Source organism: Chaetura pelagica, unplaced genomic scaffold (assembly GCF_000747805.2).
Source record: "Chaetura pelagica isolate M959 unplaced genomic scaffold, ChaPel_1.0 scaffold90, whole genome shotgun sequence".
Taxonomy (NCBI): domain Eukaryota; kingdom Metazoa; phylum Chordata; class Aves; order Apodiformes; family Apodidae; genus Chaetura; species Chaetura pelagica.
Window position 1 is genome coordinate 4,205,794 of NW_009953496.1, and position 21,743 is coordinate 4,227,536.

General features: G+C 39.2%; 1 protein-coding gene across 1 annotated transcript in view; it reads right to left on the minus strand.

Annotated features, from left to right (window-relative positions):
- Nucleotides 1-21,743, minus strand: part of THEMIS (thymocyte selection associated) — a 75,988-nt gene that overhangs the window by 48,691 nt on the left and 5,554 nt on the right. The window contains exons 2-3 of the mRNA XM_009999117.1: nt 9,652-9,810; nt 2,515-2,973 (exon numbers count right to left, since the gene is read on the minus strand). Coding sequence (XP_009997419.1) covers nt 2,515-2,973; nt 9,652-9,810 — 618 coding nt within the window. The remainder of the gene's footprint in view (nt 1-2,514; nt 2,974-9,651; nt 9,811-21,743) is intronic.

A 21,743-nucleotide genomic window follows, 5' to 3' on the forward strand; every position in this document is an offset into this window, starting at 1 on the left:
ATTCCTGCCCACAGCCTTTGAAAATGTAATCTGCTAACACTCTTATCAGGAATCTTTTTTATTGAATTGTGGATAGTATTCCTCATACTTTATCTTATGTCCATTTATAGTTCTTCTAAAAATGGTGAAAATCCATTTTTCGTGGTCCACAAGAAAGTAGTTAACCATGAACCATGAAGCCTACTTTTCAAGTTTGCATTAAATACTTAATTAGGACACATTTAATTTTTAAGTGTTGACCACACTATGAAATATAAAAGGGAATGAAATATAATCAACAAATACAACTGTCATTGGAATATCTGACTGGAAGACAAGGGAATACCAAACATTTCTGAATCTTTGGAAAGCTTTTTAGAATCACTATATTTTTATTGATTCTGCACATGGATATAAGTGGGTATAGGAATATACCTAAGTTAACCTAGTTTCATGAGATGAGATAGATTCCTGAATCTACTTATAGAAAACAAAGTATTTTATCTCGTGAAGATATGTTTTCCAAACTCACACATTAAATCACATAGCAAGCACAGCTGAAGGTGTTGCGATAAGCATTTAGCAACTATAGTATATTGTACTAACAGTCTCTGCCCAATTTTATTTCTTTCTTTTTTATCCATTTACTTACATAATTAATCAGAGAAAGCTCACCTATGAAAAGATTTCTGCTTATTATCCTTATGAATTACATAGTTCTGTTAGGATTTCTTTTCTATGGAGCTCACTTGTTTGCTTCTATTAAATGCAACAGGTAAGAAAAACCTTTCCAAAAACTAAGCTCCTACCCTGCAAACTTTAACAGGACAGATGCATCAAGTATAACTGCAGAAAGTTTCCATCTACTGCCTGGGCTGTCCTCAAGCAAGGTCAAACATTTTAGTTTAAGCTGGGTTTTTTGCTTATGTAACATCTCAGTTCAGAGAGGGTATGCTATGCACACACACACAAGGGTCATTACTGCAGCTCAGCTCTACAAGTCATCAGAACTCAGGAGAATTTCACTGTGATCTTGTACCCTTGCACACCTTCTCATTTTATTCCCATGACTAATTTCACTAACAAGGCATAGATATAGACACTGGTAAGAACATAACCCAGCAGTTTCAATGTTTTGGTGGAACAACAGTGATAATGTGCTATGGACAATTATTATTATTAATTATTATTATTATTATTATTATTATTATTATTATTATTATTATTATTATTATTATTATTATTATTATTATCAAAAACTCATAACACAAATTACAGCATTTAATTATATTTGTTTTCTAATATCTTCCTGTTTTCTCAAAACCAGAGGTTTCAGAAATTGTCTATAAGTCTTTTCTCTTTATATCCTAGTGACACTTATTTCTGCAGCAGAGTGAAGTAATAGGGTTGCTTTCTGCGGCATCCTCAGTCTGAAAAATAAATGGTAGTTGAGTGTGTTACATGTATGTCTATATTTTTTTCTACCTCCTAGCCACAGCCATAAAGAATTGAGTGGCTTCTCTACAGCCAAAGTCTGAGACACAAAGGAGATTTTGAGAACTCAACACAATTCCTGCAGTTTTTCACTATGCAATATATTTTCTTTGCAATAGTGATTTAGTTGTAGTGATTGAGAAAATAAGAACCATTACTGCAGCTCAGCTCTACAAGTCATCAGAACTCAGGAGAATTTCACTGTGATCTTGTACCCTTGCACACCTTCTCATTTTATTCCCATGACTAATTTCACTAACAAGGCATAGATATAGACACTGGTAAGAACATAACCCAGCAGTTTCAATGTTTTGGTGGAACAACAGTGATAATGTGCTATGGACAATTATTATTATTAATTATTATTATTATTATTATTATTATTATTATTATTATAATATTTATTATTATTATTATTATTATTATTATCAAAAACTCATAACACAAATTACAGCATTTAATTATATTTGTTTTCTAATATCTTCCTGTTTTCTCAAAACCAGAGGTTTCAGAAATTGTCTATAAGTCTTTTCTCTTTATATCCTAGTGACACTTATTTCTGCAGCAGAGTGAAGTAATAGGGTTGCTTTCTGCGGCATCCTCAGTCTGAAAAATAAATGGTAGTTGAGTGTGTTACATGTATGTCTATATTTTTTTCTACCTCCTAGCCACAGCCATAAAGAATTGAGTGGCTTCTCTACAGCCAAAGTCTGAGACACAAAGGAGATTTTGAGAACTCAACACAATTCCTGCAGTTTTTCACTATGCAATATATTTTCTTTGCAATAGTGATTTAGTTGTAGTGATTGAGAAAATAAGAACAGAAAGAAATTCAAAGTAACAATCTGAATTAACAGTTGACAAAGGAATAAAAAAGGCAACATTATTTTTATCTTTCTTCATTGTGAAACTAGCATCATTGCCAAATATGGGTCAGGAATTCTTGACCAAACTGAATCCTTCCTTCCTGTTTTAAGCACATTTTGTGTATTTAAGAGTACTTTGTTATACTGAGACAACAGAACATTGATTCCTACTTACATTTCATTACTGCCTGCACTTCATAGACAGGCTTGAGAATCAAGCACCCATCAAAATTCTCAGGCAGTGGATTAGAGTAGCCCCACGTGTGTAAAGGATTGGAAAGTTTGACAATCCGGTTTCTGCACTTAGGAATTTTCCATTCTGCAATCTCTTTTAGGGTGTATATCTGATCATCTTCACACTCGTAGAATATTCCTTCTTGTGAAAAGGGCAAAGTAAAGGAATGAGACTGGTTATTTCTGACCACGCTACATTTCACAGCCATTGTTCCATTGACCTCTTCCACTGAGTTGAAGGTGATCTGCTCACCATGGTTGATAGTGAGGTTTGCCAATTTTATATCCTCAGGGCTGTAGAAACATGGATGACCAAATCTTGTTGGCCTGATTGAGACTTTTCTTGTAATTTCCTCAACGCTGTCATATGGAGTTTTATCTGCCACAACCTTATAAAGACCTAAGAACAGAAAACTTGCATTATAAAAAGGGGAATATAAAGGAAGCCTTGCGAAATTTTGGTCTGTGAATGCAATTGGCAGCAAAACACACCAAACAATTCACAGCTAATAGTCTGCTAGAAATGTGAGAACATCAACTACATGGTACAAACCATAGGTGGCTAGAATTAGCCCTTTTTACTCTGCAGATAATTTCTGACATCCAGTATTTTTACCTCCATGGTAAAAAGACAAAAAAGTAGTTCTTCTTTGCTATAGGAAAAAGACAAAATAACCAAAATTCTTTTCTGTCTTCTCAGGAAGCCAACCTTCAAGAAAAAAACGCAGACATGCTATGAAGTGCAACACTAATGTGATCAGTGAAATGCAGGATAAAGTTTCTGGCTAAACATTGTACTGTGGTATTCTTCCACACACAGACTGGGGATTCCTAGTCTAAGTATTTTTAAAGGTACACCAAAAATGTACCCAAATGCACTACAGAAAGAATGTGCCTAAAGACAAGAATAAGCAAAGGAAATTAATTTTAGCAAATCTGAAAACCCAAACCACCAGATGGAGTAATTCAAAGTCTGGGTGTTGTAGCACTGTGGTTATCACAAGGCAATTAAAGTGCTGAAGTTCCAGCAAGGCAGGCGCTGCATTTGAGCATCCCTATTCCCTAGGGACATTATTATTTCATGTTAATCATGCCCCTTGGAGCTGTCTCATTAAGAGTCCACTTTGCAAGAAAAATACGTACATTTCTATGTTTGCATGAGTGTTTTCATAGATGAAGATGAAGCGGACGGTTTAGAGGACTCAACAGTAGGGTTTAGCTGAACTGTGTGATTCCCTGTCTTTCCCCAGGCACAGCAGCATAAATACTGCCTTACGGAATTACATTGCAGCTTCCTGGGACAGGCATCAGCTAAGGCTCCCTTCCAAGTGAATATAACTGACTGTAGGAGTTACTCCTAGGCCAAGTTTGCAAGCCAGGAGACCCACACAGATTAACTGGTAGCTACAGTGACAAAGCAGCCAAGCTCTGTTTCTTCCAGCCATTTCTAACACAATTATTAAGAAGCAAGTTAGCTATCCCAGTTGGAATCACTACTGGAGCTGTCAGTGCAGATCAAGACAAACTGGTTCATCAGCATTTAGAAAATATGGCAGTGACAAGGCCCCACTGACAAACTGAAACTGCAGAAAAGACAGCATCCCTCAATGTTCCAGTGTCATGCTTCGCAAGCACAAGATGGGCATCATCTCTTGGCGGTGCTGGGAGAAAGCAAACTTCTTCATTAAAAAATGTATTCAATGTACATATAATACATCCCAAAGGCAATAACTGTGTTTATCCATCTGTGATACAAGAGAACATGCACTGCCCCTAGAAAGATCTCCAGAATTGCATTAAAAACCCTCCATAAACTGTGTTAAAAAACCATTCCCAGCTGAAAATATTTGGCAATGTACAAGTACAAGAAACATTCTTTTCTATGAGTTTATTGTCAAACTCAGGCTCTACTAATTTTGCTGGAATTACTGAACTATTTGGAAGCCAGCTATTTCAACAAAAAAGTCATGAGCATCCTGGATTGAAAAGCAAGTTTCATATGGAAGCATAATAACCAGATCTTATACAATGCTAGACACCTAATTATCCCCTCAGGCCCAGGCAGACTGACTTTGTGGGGGCAGAAAAATCTTCACCTTCCATTCTGCTGTTTTTCTCAGTTTTGGCAATAGGATGCTTGCATGGGCAACCACAGAGCCACGTGGTGTTGCATACCTAGCTTCTGTATTGATGAGACCCATAAAGAGACACCTAATAGCCACCTGTTTATGTTTAAGAGTATGTAACGTTCCATATGTTTCTCTCTCTACAGAAAAGAAATTAATATATAAAAAGTGATTTTGGTATGATGAGTGAAAGCTACTGCGGTTCCTATCTAAGTGCCATAATCAGCTGTAGTATCTTCTCATAAATGCCCTTCTTGCTAAGAGATATATATATAGATATATAGATATATATATAAAATCACCAAAACAAAACAAAAAATCAACAACAAACCCAAACAAAAACCAAACCACAACAAAACAACACCAAAGTCAAACAGCATTTTCAGGAACCATTCAGAACCTTATTTAAACCATTATGAATCAAATTACAAACCCAAATGCTTCCCAAACTGAAGACAGAGACTAGGGGAGACATATGGTAAGTTTGAAATGCTGAAGTCTGGACATTTTGAGGTCAAACAAAAATATTTTTGTATTTTTTCATAAATCAAAAAATGACCGAATCAAATTCACTTAGACTTTTCTAAGGGTGTTTGGTCAACTATTGGGAGGAAAGACAGATGGAAATAAAAAACCTAGAAAAAGGTCCATCTGGTTTACTGAAAGATGGAATTATTGCTTCTGTGTATCTACTTTCTAAATGTAATATGGTCTACAACTAAAGTGCTCTGATGCCCAATAGTTTTGGGGAAAATTACAGATAGAGACAAGAGTAACTCCACATACGTAATAACTACAGGAACATAAACCCATTGTCACACTCCATGAACCCTTTGTACCTAGTGGAATTTTACTAGGTGAAGTGCCTGCTTAGCCATAATATGATAATTAGTATGCCTCAAACCTAATCAGGCCATCATTTTAAAGGAAAATTTTAGGCATTGATGTACACATTGATAGAGAGTTTGGGAATCTGAAAAAAAATTATTTTCACAGATATAGGAGAGAAGACATAGTCCAAGGACCACCCATTTAGTCCTGTGTGAAAGCATGTTTTGCTAGAAGGATGCTTTTACCACCTTTTTACGGAACAGTATATGCAGCTCTCTTTTACTGGTTATAGAGTGATAAAATGTATCTCCCTGCAGCTTTATAGACGTCTCTTTTACAGTCTTAATCAGAGTCCTGATGGAAAGGAGTATCTTTTTAATTCTCTTTTCCTTCTTTTCTCCGCAGAAAACTGAGAAAAGTGAGAAAACCTGTAGTTAGGTTCACCTAATAGCTCAGCAAGTAGTCTATAAGGAAAAAAAAATAGCAAGAAACTTCTGTCCCAGACTAGCATTTTATCTTCCCCATGGCAATGTAGAAGACAGAAAGAGCTCTGTTCCCAACTTCTCTGGAGCTGATTTGATTGTTGTTTCCTTTTTCCTTCACCACCGACTCTGCTTCCTCCTCTACTCCAACATCCTTCTCTCCCCATCCTGCCCCAAAGGCCACCTCTCCTGTTTCTCCATCATCTCCTCTTGAAATGAGCCTTCTAGTGCCAAACACCCCTGTTTTTCCATGTATGTGCTCTGTGGCCACAGACAAGTCTCTTGTCTTGTGACCGCCAGGGGCTGAGAGCTCAAAGGGTTGCTCAGCTACATGTGTGCCAGACCATGTAGGAATGAGCAGCAGCAACTGCCAGGGACCCCCTGAGAGCAGGCACAGCCTGGCAATATTTTTGCAGAGGAAGGAACATAAGAGAACAAAATGAAATCATTTGTGCTGGCACACAGTTCAAGTGTTGCGTAAATTACCTGTCTCTGCTAACTTGCTAGTAGTGAAAATTGTAGTTCAAAATGCTGTTAGACATAGGCATTGAAGTGTCTAGAGTAACAGCAGACTTCTTTTTTTACCCTGTGTATGAGCATAGAAAGAACAGCCTGGCCCTTTGAGGCATGAAAAAGAACAAATTAGAATGAGGATAAAATGAAATAACACAGATAGTGAACTGCGGTTGCAGCAGTTTCTCTAATGCAAAGGGCAGATTACGCCTTTATCAAGGATCTGATTTGTCAGAGCAGAAAAAAGGAATTCTGTAGACTGCAAATACGTTCAGAAAGACAAAGAATAAGGCTCGTTTAAAGCCAATGAGCCTAATTCTTCACTCACAGAAACGTTATCCCCAGAATAACCTAAATAGAACCGTGGATTATTTATGCCAGCATGCACAAGGTGAAAGTATACACGAGCCCATCACATGCAAATTACAGCTCACAGCAGAGAAAATGGAAAATAACATCAAAGCAAAAGATTTCTTTGCATTGAGTGTGGAAATACATCGTCTGCAATTTGGTTCTGGGCTTTGTTCTGGAGACAGGGGCAATCCAGCAAGGCTCCAACACGATGTTTTGTTCAGAGCTTAGCGTGTGTATGTGGGTATGTAATAAAGAGAAACAGAAAAAAAGTCAAGAAAAAGCAGAGACTGGGACATCTTGACATTATAGAGCAGAATCACTCTTCAGCTAATAACTAAATCAGAGAAATGACAAACTTACATCTTACCAAAAAGCTCTTGAATGTGTTAGAGTACACACACAGAGAGAAACGAGAGCAGTGCTCCCTGTTTGGCTAATAAGAAGTATCATTACTCCCCTCTTCAGTGCCACTGTTCAGTAATACACATCAAGTAGAGGATAATAATGATACATTTCAGCAAAATGAACTCTGAATTTATTTTTCTAGTGAAATAACCCAGTTTTTTAGAACACTGGTTGGGAGAGTTCAGAAGTAAGTATGCAAATTGTAGTGATTAGACCGAATTTGAAAATGTGCTTAATAGGGCAACAACATCCAAATGCCAAGTTGTAAAATTGATCACTTGAATGCAAACAAATCCAGATTCACCAGGTTCAAACATTTGAAATCACAAGTCATTCTGTTCTGAAAATCAGGAGATTCAAGGTTAATAAATGTGGGATTAACTTTATCACTGGGTTCTTTTGAATATTTTAGGATTCAAATGTTCAAACCCATCTGCCAATCAAGATTTAGAATATTACTTCCTATATATATGCATATTTTAGAGAGAGAATAAATTTTAATAAGAGCAAAGAAGCTTGGATTTCAAGAAAAATACTGAGTATCTTGAGAGTTCACAGTACAGCAATACTTCAATATCTCCAGGTAGCCACAGATAATTAAAATGTCTTTATTCACTACATTTGGGCCCTACTAGTGCTTGAAAATGGCATTCCAAAAAAAAGTCTTTTAATAAGTGGTCATACAAATGGTTCTGATTCACTGAGTAAGAAAAACATTAATGTAAATTGAGGATCTACAGGGGAAAAGAAAATTATATATAGGACTATTTCAGGAAGAAATTTGTATTTTGGAGGTGGAAAATGAAGGCATGGCAGAAGATATCTTCCTGTGGAATTATGATAATGGTGAAACATTGCATTCCCATGTGCTTTTACATTTCATTTCCTTCAAGAAGTGTGTCTTGTCTCCCTCTGCAGAAAAGCATACACCAGTTTGGGCACTGGCAGAGCCTGAACTAAATGTATGCTTTTGCACACATTCTCACATGCTCAGCAGTGCATTAGAATGGTGGTTACTGAGTCAAGCACTTAAACACTAGAAAATACTCACATTGTATTTCCCCTTGCAGCATCAAGTTAACCTCCCATGGGCTTACAGTACAAGACAGTGTTAACTAAATGCTGACATTCTATTGTTTTTCTACAAAACTGTAGTCTCTTTCAGTGCATTAGCTAGGCTGCTGGCCAAAGTGAGTCCCTCAGCTCTCAAGGGCTTCTGCGTCCTGTGTGTGCTCTGTCCCACTGTTTCCCACCTACAGGTATCCCAGGATCCTTTCCACATCCCACTGGCCTCCTCTTGCTGTTTTCCAGCCCACTCATCCCCTCTCCCCAGGGGGCTCCTGGTGCCTGTAGGATTCCCAGCATAGGAAATGCCCTCCTTCTGTATTTCTGTGTGGGTGTGGTCCTCCTCTGATGCTTGTAACCACCTCTACAATCGCTGTCTCCAGTGCCTGATCTTTGCATATCAAGTCACCATCCATCTACTTTGCTTTGAAACCCAATGTTTTTTTTTAATCTGCTTCCTAACCTAGTCTGCCTCCTTCACTTCCCACACGTGGATATTCACAGTCCAGCACTTCTGCTGCACTCCAATCACTTCCCTATTTAAAACAGCTGGGTCCTAACAGGAGAGGAATTGAGATGAGTGCAGAATTGAGAAATGAAAAAATATTACATATGATGAACAAGGTACCCTGGCTACAGCACTTGGCCAGCTCTTCCTAACAAGGTCACAGGAACAGAGGAAGATATATTTCAAATAACGAGTCAGTACCACATGCCAAATTTCAAGCCCATCCTCTTAAATATGGATAATTTGGTACTTCTCTATAGAGAACAGTTGAAGTTTTTCAAGCATAAAAAACACATGAATTTTCCTCTAATCCTGTTTCCAGGCATGGAGCAGCCAGTTTTGCCCCTGGAATTGGAATGAATCCTTAAATTAAAAGCAAAAAATGCAATAAAATATTAAAAATACTTTATATCCAAAATAATAATAATAAAAAAATATAGTCATAGTAAATACATTTTACTCTGAGCACACAGTAAGGAAGACTCGAGCTCAGGCAAAGTTTGGCAAAGTCATAAGTAACTGAAAATAAGATAATTCTTACACTGAGTACAGAAAACATTACTACCAAACATTATAACATTAATAATTTCTATCCATGCTTGAAAAAGAACTGTAAGAGTTGGTACTTAAAAATGAGTTTATTGTTTCTCATGCCATTTGATAAAATTCTATCCTTGACAGCTGAGTTGTAACCTCAAGCAAATATCAATCAAGACAGCAAATCAATAAAATGAACAAAGGTGGTTACTTAGGGTTATAATTCCTCCAAAATAAGTATTCATGAAATACTATACCAGGAAAATTTAGTGGTAATTCCACTTTGGCTGAAAACTGGCCGACTTCATTATTCTCACAGATACTTGCTATGAGCTTATTAATTTTGAAGCCAATAACTTTAATGACTTCTCCTGTTGAAAGGCAGGATTCATATCCAAACATTTCATAGATGGAGCCTGAAAAGAAATACAAAAGGAAAGAAACACATTATTCAGCTTTTTCTCACTTTGTCAGGTGTCTTTATCTCTTTGAATGAAAGAAAAAAAATCCCTGAAGTAAGTTATATGAAATAATACTTATCCAGTGATAACTAACCTAATTTTCATTTTCTTCCTTAGTGTCACAAGAAAATCCATCTTGTGACTTCAACAACCTCCAGATTAGCTGTGTGTGTAGGCTGTTCTTAGATGCATGTAAGGAGAATGGTGTCTGAAGGACATAAGTTTCTAAGTTATTAGACCAATGAAGAACAAGGCAGAGGATGGGCTGGGTCATGAGGAGCTGCTCCAGTGGAGCTCGGGCAGGAGAGGTGCCTCAGCACAGGGCATAGCATATCCCGTAGGAAACAACACACTACAGCAGAAAACACACAAAAAAACTTAGACCCTAGAAGGTGCCCAGGGAGAGGCAAGTAGGCAATCAAAGTATAAACAGCATTTGAGCTTTCTGGAGTGCAGAAAACCTGAATAAAGTGCAAGAAATTGGAAAAGTGGCAAATTAACAGTGGTAATCTCTGTTCCATGTTGAAATGAGCCTACTGTTTCAGGCCTGCCAGGAAAAAAAATTCACCTTTTTTGTCCGTAATGTACAGAAGTTTGAGAGCAGGAACAGGGGAACCCAACCAAACATTTCAGAGCTTTCCAGCAAAACCTGGACCTGCAGATTGCCTGGCCAAAAACACCCTTGCTTCTCCATTCTAGATGTAGTCAGTCTTTTCTCTTGCAGATGTAGAGGCATAGGGAAAAGGATAAACCAAAACCAAAACAAAAGCTAAATTAAGCAGAAGGAAAATTCTTCCTGGTCCCTACAGGAGATATGGGGTTAATTAAACATATATAAAGGTAGTGCAGTGATTAAGTCTTCCTACACTTTCGTTCATAGATAGAATTAACTGTACACAGAATATCAGAAATGCTAACTTTAATGCTAGCTTCTGTTCCCCTCATGCTGTGCACTTCTTCCCAAGAACTTACCAAGCTCTGTCCCGAGGTGGTGTGGAAGTACCCTCTCCAGAATCCCATCTCAGAATTTCATTTCCCTCATGGTGAGAAAACTTGTTCTCATTTCCACTCCTGATGTATTGGTGATTGTATCAATTGGCTTTGCTAAGAACACTGCTCTGCTACTTAAAATTCTTTTTTTCTCATTTCCATTTCTTCCTTCCCATAAGTGTTTGCAAGGTTAATATTGCCCCTCACTGATCACATTTTTGACAAAAACCTAGAAGAAACAAATGCTCTTTATCTCCTCTCAAAAGACAGACTCTCCTTCCCATAATGCCTCTAATAGCCCTTTCTTGCAACTTGTTCAGTTTAAAGTCTTTTCCTTATTTTTTACTGTTAACCTAGGCAACCACAATGGTCTCAGGCAATTAGAGATATTTAAAACCTGACCTCTGGATATATAGTAGCAATCAGTAATTGAGATGGCCTGGACTGAAATAGTGGCATTGCCTGCAGAATTCATTTTCCTCAGACACATTCTCTACTTCACAGCTGTTGTGAGGCTGAGGAGGATTGTGTGAAGAATTTCTAAATTTTTTTTTACTAACTGTCATACCAGAAATGTAACTATTAGTCAAGTGATTTTCCTAATGCTCACTCAAGATCAATTCCAGTCCCAACCATATCCTGGGCTAATAACTATTAATCACCGAGTCAGGGACATATTTATCAGCTCTGCTGCCACACTTGCAGGTGACAAGCACTTGATTATGGCCTCAGCCTCACCAGAAGTCACTGGGAGATGAACCTGAGCAAAAGTAGCTCAGGTTTTAGCCTAAACTCAAAGCCTCAGCAGAGTGGCACAGAACAATGGGTTTGTGTCAGGACAGAAGGATGAATGACAGAAACTGTGAGCAACTGCTCAAGTTTACCCTCTTGTGGAGACATGTCCAGGCAAACCTGTCAGTTGCTTCTGAAATGCTCTCACAATTGATATGGACACCAGGAAATCCCCAGCTGCTCCCCTGGAGAAGACAGGTGCCAATGTACATTTTTAACCCTAAGAAGAGGAATCTAGGTTAAAAACCGAGTTAAAAATGTGGCAGGTGCTTTCAGCAGGCTGGATGTGACAACATTGCCTAGTTTCCCTTGCTGAGAATCCTACAAAGGATCAAAGGGATTGTTGTACTTAGATTCTGAACTCCCCCAGCAGTCATCTGCACACTCAGATGATGATTAGCACAGAGATATTTTGGATTATAGTGCCACACAAATATCAACCACTACCAGTCGAAAGACCTCTTTATGCATCTTTTCCACCAATCTGCTACTAAGCAGAAGACCAAGAGAGCTGCAGCCCTTCAACTAAAAAAGAATAATCTGTTTTTCTCACTGTAAAGATACTGTGTGGTTGTTGACTCTCTCTTTAGTCCCTGAGCAGCTCAACATTGACTAATTCAGATGTTGCCACTGGATATTGCTGCAGCTCCCATCAGTAGGCTGGCTGGTGTTCTAATAAACACATGAGGAATTATCATAGCTCTCATTGCTTTAGCTGAGCTCCTTAGGATGTTTTATGACAGTCAGAAAAGTGTATGTGCAATACTTATTTCATATTAGAGTGAAAGGGAGAGAAAGATTGAGCAGCTGTGCAGAGGGTAATATTCCTTCTGTGCTGAAACACCTCACTCCTCACATCAGACACAGTAGAGATCACAAGCAACCATGATGTTATTAGACCAAGGGAATCCCAGAGGACCCAGTGTGATGAGCTCTGCATTATAAAAACATGGAAAGATGAGCAAGGAATTCCAATATTCTCACCTCTGAACAAATATTTGTGAAAACCTACACAGAATGGGAAGCTTTTTTTCTTCAGTGCGTATTTAGATCCAGCTTCTCCAGGTTACCTGACTTGAAAATAGACCCCTTGAAACCACTTAACACGTGAAAGTTACTGCACTGACTAATTATGGGCTTTTGGCACATTTAATTTAATCTTTGCTAGACGACCTTTGCAAGTCTGCCCCTCAAGGCAGCCAGAACCAGCCATGCACCCACCAGCAGGCAGTGCTGCTGCATCGAGCCACACTGATTTGGTGGCCTCCCTGGCTGTGGCTGTTTTCCAAATAACATAGTAGCTGGAGGAGAGAAAACACAGTAATGGTCCTGAGGGAAAGAATGGAGCAGCTAAGAGGCTGAACTTCTCAGAAAGATAAAAGAAAAGAAAAAAAAGTGATTGAAGACCTAGCTACTACTTCTGCAGCAGAGCAGTGCCACCAAGAATTAAAGAGGAGTCGGAGGAGGGCCCTGCTTCTGATCATGGCTGGTTCTGAAGGACTCCTTACTTTTATCAAGTTTTCTTTTCCTCAGTCACAATAGCTTAACTCCAAATTGTACTACAGAGAGTTTGAGAAGTCCTACCCTCCATCACAAAATAAAAAGCATAAACTGCAGTTGCAAAGAAGTGAAAACATTTATCAGTTAGTGACAAGTCCAAGGCTGAAGATCCAATCTGGCAATATCCATGAGAAGAGACTAGCTCTGCCAAACACTCAAAAATAGATGACTGGATGACACAAAAATTGGCCTTTGACAGAGCAATCAAAATCTGCAAAACATGAGAAATGCAGATAACAATCTACACAGGGTAAACAGTGGTCTGGCATTGCAGAGATGGCAGAGAGTCTTAGACATTGCAAGTAAAGGGTAAAATACACAGAAAAAGAAAATCTTCACTCAGAAAAGAGAGAAAGTACCTGAGGCAGACAAGCATATGGAGTTCAAGCTGGAGTCTACAAAAAGCATTACATGGAGCTGCAGGCTCTACTTGAAACATCAAGGGCCAAGATAATGAGTTCAGAAATAAGATGGATTATAAACACCAGAATTCAAGCTACAAAAAGTGTGCACAAAATAATACCTTTTATCCCAGAAGAGAAGTCAGACAAATTGTTCATATAACCAGTGAGTAACAGAGATATACCACCACATGTTCCATCCAGTTAAGGAACTCAGAGACCAACCTTCAACTGCTTATCCGCAGTAAAACATTTATCTGAGGGGATCCACAGATAGGTAGATGTCTATATATGTATGTGAGCCGGTTTTGGCTGGGATAGGGTTAATTTTCTTTACAGTAGCTGGGATGGGGCTGTGTTTTGGATCTGTGCTGAAAGCTAAGTTGGTAACACAGGGGGTTTCAGCTACCACACAGCCTCAAGGCCCTGTGTGCTCCTCGCAAGTGCCCCACCAGTGAGTGGGCTGGGGGTGCACGAGACATTGGGAGGACACAGCTGAGACAGCAGACCCCAACTGACCAAAGGGATATCCCATATCGCAGGTCATCATGCTCAGCATATAAAGCTGGGGAAGAAGAAGGAAGGGCAGGGGAGAATACTGGGAGTGAAGGCATTTCTCTTCCCAAGTCACCATTACAGATGACGGAGCCTGGCTGTCCTGGGGATGGATGAACACCCGCTAGACCATGGGAAGCAGTGTGGCTTTTGCTTTACCTGTTAAACTGTCTTTATCTCAACCCATGAGTTTTCTCACTTTTACTCATCTGATTCTCTCCCCTGTCCCACTAGGGAAGGGAATTTAGGGAGCAGCTCTGTGGGCCTTAAATGCCAGCTGGAGTTAAATCATAGCAGTATGTTCATAGATATCTACCTGAATGACCATTTTCATGGGCAACTTGCAGGACTTTAATTTTCTCCTCCTTTACCAGGTTCATTTGGTAGAGAGCAAGAGGTTGAAAGATTATGAGGGTGAGAAGTTAGAACCTAACAGACTGAGACCGTGACTACAGAAACCTCATTTTTAGCAATAACAGGATTAAAAAAAAAAACATTTAAAAATCAAACTCTGCCAGTCATAAAAGAAGAGATTCATTTTGGGGGGTGCAATTGCATTTACAGTATTGATTGTAATTACATATTTGTCTGCAACTGGATTGCTTTAGCCCTGATTTTAGCCCTTGCTTGGCTGTTTGCCTGGAACAGTACAATGAAGATTACATTCAGACAAGAAAAATGTTACCTGTGTGATTTGTCATCAAGGCATTTGCAGTAAATATTTGTGTTGATAAAAGGGAGGCAGAGAAACTGCACAGTTTCCAAAAGAAACAACAAAAATTCTTTTACTTTTAAAAGCCATGATAATTAGTCTTTGTGAAAATAAGCAATGTGTGATAACCAAAAGATTTTGCTTCGGCTGTGTGATGTGGACCCACATGCAAAAAATATATAGAAAAATAAAAGTAAAATGGATCTTTTAGTACATTTGTTTGTTGCTGCACAACAGTAATTGCTTTTTTTCCCACTCAAGCCACAGAGAAAGTGCAAGACATTGAAAATGTAAATCAAGTAATCTTAAGGACTGAATCTTTTTGATTTGAGAAAGATGTATGCAATATAACACAAAAAAACCCACATTTGAGCAGAACCCAGAATAAAGCAGCTTATTTACAGTGATCAAACAATGCCCCTGAAGGCTGTAATTAAGGTGCTTGTTGCCTTTGAAACCACCTTTTCTGGGTTGTTACTTTGTTCAATAAAAAAGACATTTATATCCTTTCATAAACTCATCTCTGGTTTGACAATCCATATTAGCAACTGCTGTGATCACATCAAAGCAGCCATAACAATTGGTTCAATATCTTTTTCCTCCATCTTTCCTAAAATGCTAAGCAGCCACACCACCATCATCACTAACATGAGCTCTTTATTTGATTTATTCCTCATTATAGGAAAAAGAAGAGCCTTTTTTATTAAAAATAACAATATAAAATATAAATACACTGAATGCCTGAGATGGAGAATGTCATTCTTCATGTCAGGGCACATGACAGTACCAAGGAGAGAAAGATTTTACAATACAAGCCAGAAGAACAAATATCTCAGTAATATGTCCCTTTTCCTTCCCAGCAACTTAGAGCCCCATTTGGTGGCTGCTCTGAGAGTGAAAGCTTCACTGCTAATAGGAAGGATGGCTCAAAATCAGGCCCAAGACTAAGTAACAAAAATACATCACTCGCATGTGACTTTCTTTTGCCAAACACCTCTGGGCAGTGTAGCAAGGAGGGCTAGGGAAAGCTATGCAAACAAGACAAAAAAGGCTTGAATAAGGTGGTACAGAGTATCATTCAGAAGGGCTGGAGCTGAAGCACAGGCTGGCTGACTCCCAGTCTAACTGTCTGTCTGCTACAGGATGTTGCTCTGCATTTTCAATTATCCTCCATTCTTTTTTCTTTTTTTTTTCCATTTTTTTTCGTTTTTTTGGTTTTGGGTTTTTTCTGGTTTTATTTTGGTTTTGTTTGTTTGTTTGTTTTATTGTTTTTATTGTTGTTTCTTAAACAAAGATGAAGCTTTCCTACTAATAAAAACAAATTACTTTGGAGACCAAACACTAGGCATTGACTCTCTAGCCTCGTGAGCTTGAACCCTTGAAGGAAGAAAATCTCCCTTTCATCTCTCAGTAGCACCACTGAATTCATTGCAGCTGGCAGGCTGAGAGCTCTTTGAAAGAAGATCCAAAGAACCGAGAACCTGGCTGTTTTGCAGGGAGACAAAAGATCTCTCTACACGTCCTGAAAGAGGAGAACTTTGTCCCAATGTCCTTTTCCCAGTGCTCCTTTCTCCACTATTATGTTGTCATCAGTTGCCCATATGGGTGCTGTCTTCCCGGATCAGAGGTGACTCTGTTTCAGGGGCTGGTGAAATGGTTCTGCTTTCACATACAGGCACGACCCCCTGGTGCAGCAATTCAGTCATAATCACAATAGCCTGCTTTCCCCTACCACGTAGCTGAGATGGAATCACAGTTTTATTAAGGTTGCTGCAGACTCCCAAAGTGATGTGAAGGGCATAATGTATCTATAATTAGTGTCAATTAAAAAGATACTGTAATTATGGGCATTATTTGAGGGTTAGCCAATTGTTCAGAGTTTATGCTCTTTGGCGAGAAGAGAGATCTATTTTAAAATTGGAAGGAGAAGAGTTTTGCTTAATAAATTTAATCATATACTTTGATTAAGCAGTAGGAAAAAGCAACTAACTTCTGATGGTGAGAACTTACGTGTTCAGGGTTTTTTGTTTGTTGGTTTTTGAGTTTTTTTCTGTCAAATACCTCCTGAGCACTAAAGATGCTAATTGGCATGCTGGATTTTCCCCAGTAAACTCAAATAAATTAACATAATGTGGGGAAGATATAAAGAGGCTGAAAACCATATGCATAATGGCAGGCTAAGAAGAAAGCATAGCCCAGCTTCTCTCTCCAATCCCAGTCTGTAAAAGTGGCTGCAAATAGCAAAAACCACATATATGGCTTTTATCCATCCCTTCCTTCCTACCCCTAGAAAGTGCACCCACTAACAGAGTCCAGAGGCCCAGAACTATCAGGTGATAATGAAAGCTGAGTGAACTTGTGTAGAAAATCCTCTATCAAATGACAGAGCAACTTACTGGGTTTTGTAATAGCTCTTCTCTCTTTAACATGTCCCAAGCAACAAAAATCTGCAGGTTTAGTCCATCTGTGACACAAATCTTCCATGGAGTTCAGCTGCTGAATTGCCACAGAGGTAAACTCCTTTCAAAAGCCTCCGTGCAAAGAAGACATCTTGATCATACCTAATTAGGCTGCAGAAGGTCTGATTTCTGCCCGTACAAAACCATCAAAAAACAAAAGCTGTGAGATTTATCTTTTGCCATATCAAGTCAAACCTTAAATGTCAAGTGCTTTAAGCCATTTCAATCATAATGGAATTTTTACAAAAATTACTTCTGCCATTTCTGATTTATTCCTTTCCTGATAGGTTTATGGCCTTTTTTTTTTTTTTTTTTTTTTTTTCTTTTTTTTTTATTCCACAATTTGTATTTAAGCACCTCTTCCAAGCTGTTTGGAAAGCTCTGTGCATTATGACATTTAATGGAAAGAGTTAGTGAAACCACAGCTCTAAATGCAACATCTTTGACCTTTTGTTTGGGTTTACCCACACAAATCCGAATTACTGCAGCAATGAAGAGAATGTCAAAAGCTGCTTTTGAACAGCATTAGTCACTCTTCCAGCTGCTCACCATTTATTTAATTTTATTCATTTTCTTTACAGCATTCATTACTTTGATTAAGGTATGTTTATTGAAATGTATGCTTAACAGAAAGTCTGTGTTTTGCTGGATTTGGTTTAAGAAGGCTGCTTAAATTTAATTGTGGTGTCAGGCCAGAGTGCTGAGCACTTCAGAGGTGAAGCCCAGACCTGGAAACATGTTTAAGCCTCTTCCCCTACTGACATAACAATGGACTGCTCCTTGGGCCATTACAGAGCCATCTAGAAACACCGAATATGAAACAATGCCATGTTTCCTCATGCATAGACTACAAGTTGCTGGAATTAAAAAATATTTCAAAAAAGCCCTGTATCTCAGCAACAGAACATGGTCATGAGCTTGTGTATCATGAGATGTTTATCTCAGGGTCTTCCCTCTCCTCTCATTTACTATAGGTGCCCCCTTATCTCCTTGGAGCCTGAGTTTGTGAAAATTGCCTTGGTATTTTTATAGGATGGCAGGTTTATGTGTAGGGAAACAGGAGCAGACCTCCTTCTCGCATCCCTAGGGGCCCAAGTGCAAAAACAGTCAGGGAGCCCTCTCCACTAGAGGAAACCATCACATCAAGGTCAGCTTCAGCAAGCTAAAGCAGGGGGTTGATCCCTGGATCAAGACAAGATAGGAAATTTCAGTGTTCTGCCCACCTCCTGTGCCATCCAGATAGAGGTCTGAAGCTGAACGTTACGAAAAGAAAATCCCCACCAGAAGATCCCTGAAAAAGCTTCCTCCTTGGCACCAGCTGCCCAGGGTCGGATGATTCTCACTGTGACTGGATGAGTCATCCCATTGAGAGCAGCGACATGAATGAAAAGAGGGATATTTGACCCATAAAAGCCAGGTTTTCTTCTCATATTGCATTCACTGATGGGCACTTTCTGTTCAGAATAAAACGTTTTTGAAGCAGCCTGAGCAAGTGCAGGAGAGTTTCAGTGGTACATATTAATAGAGAAAATTTACCAAAATGCTCCAACTACTGACCAGAAAGGAGAATCCAAACTATCTGTTACTGAAGCTTTTGCTTCTAACTGCTCAGTCAAGAGGAAGGGAAACAGCTGTGTTCAAGAGAAAAAACCTCTCAATTTTTACAGTTTTGATTTTTATCTCTGTAAAAAAAAAAAAAAAAAAAAAAAGTACAAACACAGTACCACAAATTTCACCAATTTCATGTGTAATTTTCCCTTGGGCATGCACTCAACTTAAGAGTCCACCCAGTAAATGCACAGATTGTTCTTATTGATCTTCCACCTCTAAGAAATACAGCCCTAATTACCTCCATCAAAGCTGTCCATGCTTTAGCCTCTGTTTAAACTGTCTTCTAGTTTTTTATAAGAAAAAGTGTCTTTATTAGCCCTGAAGAGGCAGCTTGCTTGTTTTATTCATATATAGCATAGACTACATATCCTACATATCCTAGCTTTCATCATCTTACTGGCTTTTCACACTGATAAGGGAGCAGGATTTTTTCCCTCTAGGTTAGCTTATGAAGAGAAAAAAAAAATAAAAAAAATTCCATCCTACATTATCCTTTTCTCTTAGATTAATTTCTTGTCTAAACCAGGACTCAGGGTAGCTGAGACTTGATATACAATGATTCCTCTTCTGCAGTTAACAGGGTTAACAGGCCATTTTGTAAGCAGTTCCAGTGCTCTGCTGCTGGCCAGCAGAACCCATTGCTCCCCTGAATGGCTCACAGAAATGCAGGCTGGAAAGATGCAGTTTTCCAGTATCAGAAACAGAAAGAGTGAAACTGGAACTGCAGAGATGACCAGCAGCCTTGGATTCACAGCCAGCAAGGGAAAACCAAGAGAAGCCATGAGCCTCAGCATGTTCATGTTCTTCATGGGTCACCAAAGAGAGTTTTGCAATGGAGTTGTTCACCTTCACCAATGAAGGAGCAAATCCCAAAGGATTTTGTTTGGTATCATCCCTCAGGCAGCTGTTAGAGAACACCAAGCAGCCGCCCAGAGAGAGGATCTGCACCTGGCAGTACTGAGCATCTTTAACTCGCTTAGGTCTGGAAAGGCATTACCCAAGGATGTATATGTGGCCCCTCTGTTGCCTCTTCCTACCATTTTCTTCCTGTGCAGAGAGACTTGGCACTTTTCAGAGCCCCAGGAGAGGGATCAGAGTGGAATTTAGAGTGTCCTCCTTCCCTGCACTCCCAACCTGCAGAGGTGGAGGTTGCTGGCTGAGAGTTCCCTTCCCCCCAGAAAAAGACCACAGAGCATAAACTTTCCTGATGTGTTTCATGGATCTCTCATGAAAAAGATATCTTGGTACTGTGATTTACACAACATGTGCTGCCTTCAAACAGCTGGGCTGCAGAGAGGAGCTACCAACTCTCCCTTTACTCTGGCAAGCCCGTCTTTGGGGTCCTAACCCCATTGCTGATCTCTGCATTCAGCATTAAGGGAATTAAAAAAAAAAAAAAAAAGTGGGATTTCTATTCAGGCAGAGCAAAATGGGAAGGTTGTGGATAAGGAACATGGCTAGTGGCAAGAAACACCAACTGAATAGGTGTCTTGAGTGGTTCTACATTTTTCACAATTAAAGTTTGACACTTTTTATTGTCCTGCCACTAGTTAAATTAAGCCTGCAGAATATTAAATTAAATTACCCATAAAATAATTATATCTGTATTAAAACAGACATAATTTTTGCAACATAAAGATGAAAGCCTGTACTTGCATGCTATCTGTAAAAATCAACTCTCATAGAGTACTTAGCTCACCAAGCATCAATATTTACTAAAATGTTCAAAGACAGATATTCAATCAATCAAATCACTTTCCAATGGAGTTTCAGCAGTTTAATTTTTTAATAACACATTTTAATGAGCTATTAAATTGCCATGTACTTCAGTCTGCACTGTAGTTCCTTTCTAATCAGTGCTGATTATCAAGATATTTGTATCTGGCAAACCTGCTCTTGTTTCATAATCAGCCTTCCTATTCCCCTCAGAAATTCAACAGTCCAGTTTCTGCAGCAATTATATTATGGCTGCAGCATCCAAAACAACTGCCCTAAGAGCCATCTCTGGGGTGTTTAAAATCATCCTCTCCTTTTACTTGAGCTTTAGTACTTGTCAGTCTGACCTCGGTACCAGGGAAGGTCATGGAGCAGATCATATTGAATGTTATTAGAAGACATCTAGAGGACCACCAGGGGATCAGACCCAGTCAGCATGGATTTATGAAAGGCAGGTCCTGCCTGATAAACCTGATCTCCTTTTATCACCTGATGACCTGACTATTGGACCAGGGAAAGGCTGTGGATATTGTCTATCTGGACATCCAAAAAGCATTTGACACGGTTTCCCACAGAACTCTCGTAAAAAACCTGGCTGCTCATGGCCTGGATGAGCACACGATCTGTTGGATCAAGCACTGGCTGGACAGTCAGGCCCAAAGAGGGGTGGTCAATGGACTCAAATCCTGCTGGGGCCAGTCACAAGTGGTGTTCCTCAGGCCTCAGTGTTGGGACCATTTCTGTTTAACATCTTTATTGATGATCTTGGTAAGGACATAGAGTGTATTATCAGTAAGTTTGCAGATGGCACCAAGCTGGGTGGGAGTGTTGATCTGCGTGAGGACAGGGAGGCTCTGCAGAGAGACTTGGATAGATTAGATCATTGGGCTAATGTTAATGATCTGGGTTTCAACAAGGCCAAGTGCTGGGTCCTGCTCTTTGGCCACAACACCCCCAGGCAATGTTACAGGCTTGGGGAGGTGTGGCTGGAAAGTGTCTGACAGAAAAGGACCTGGGAATTCTAATTGAAAAGTGGCTGAATATGAGCCAGCAGTGTGCCCAGGTGGCCAAGAAAGCCAATGGCATCCTGGC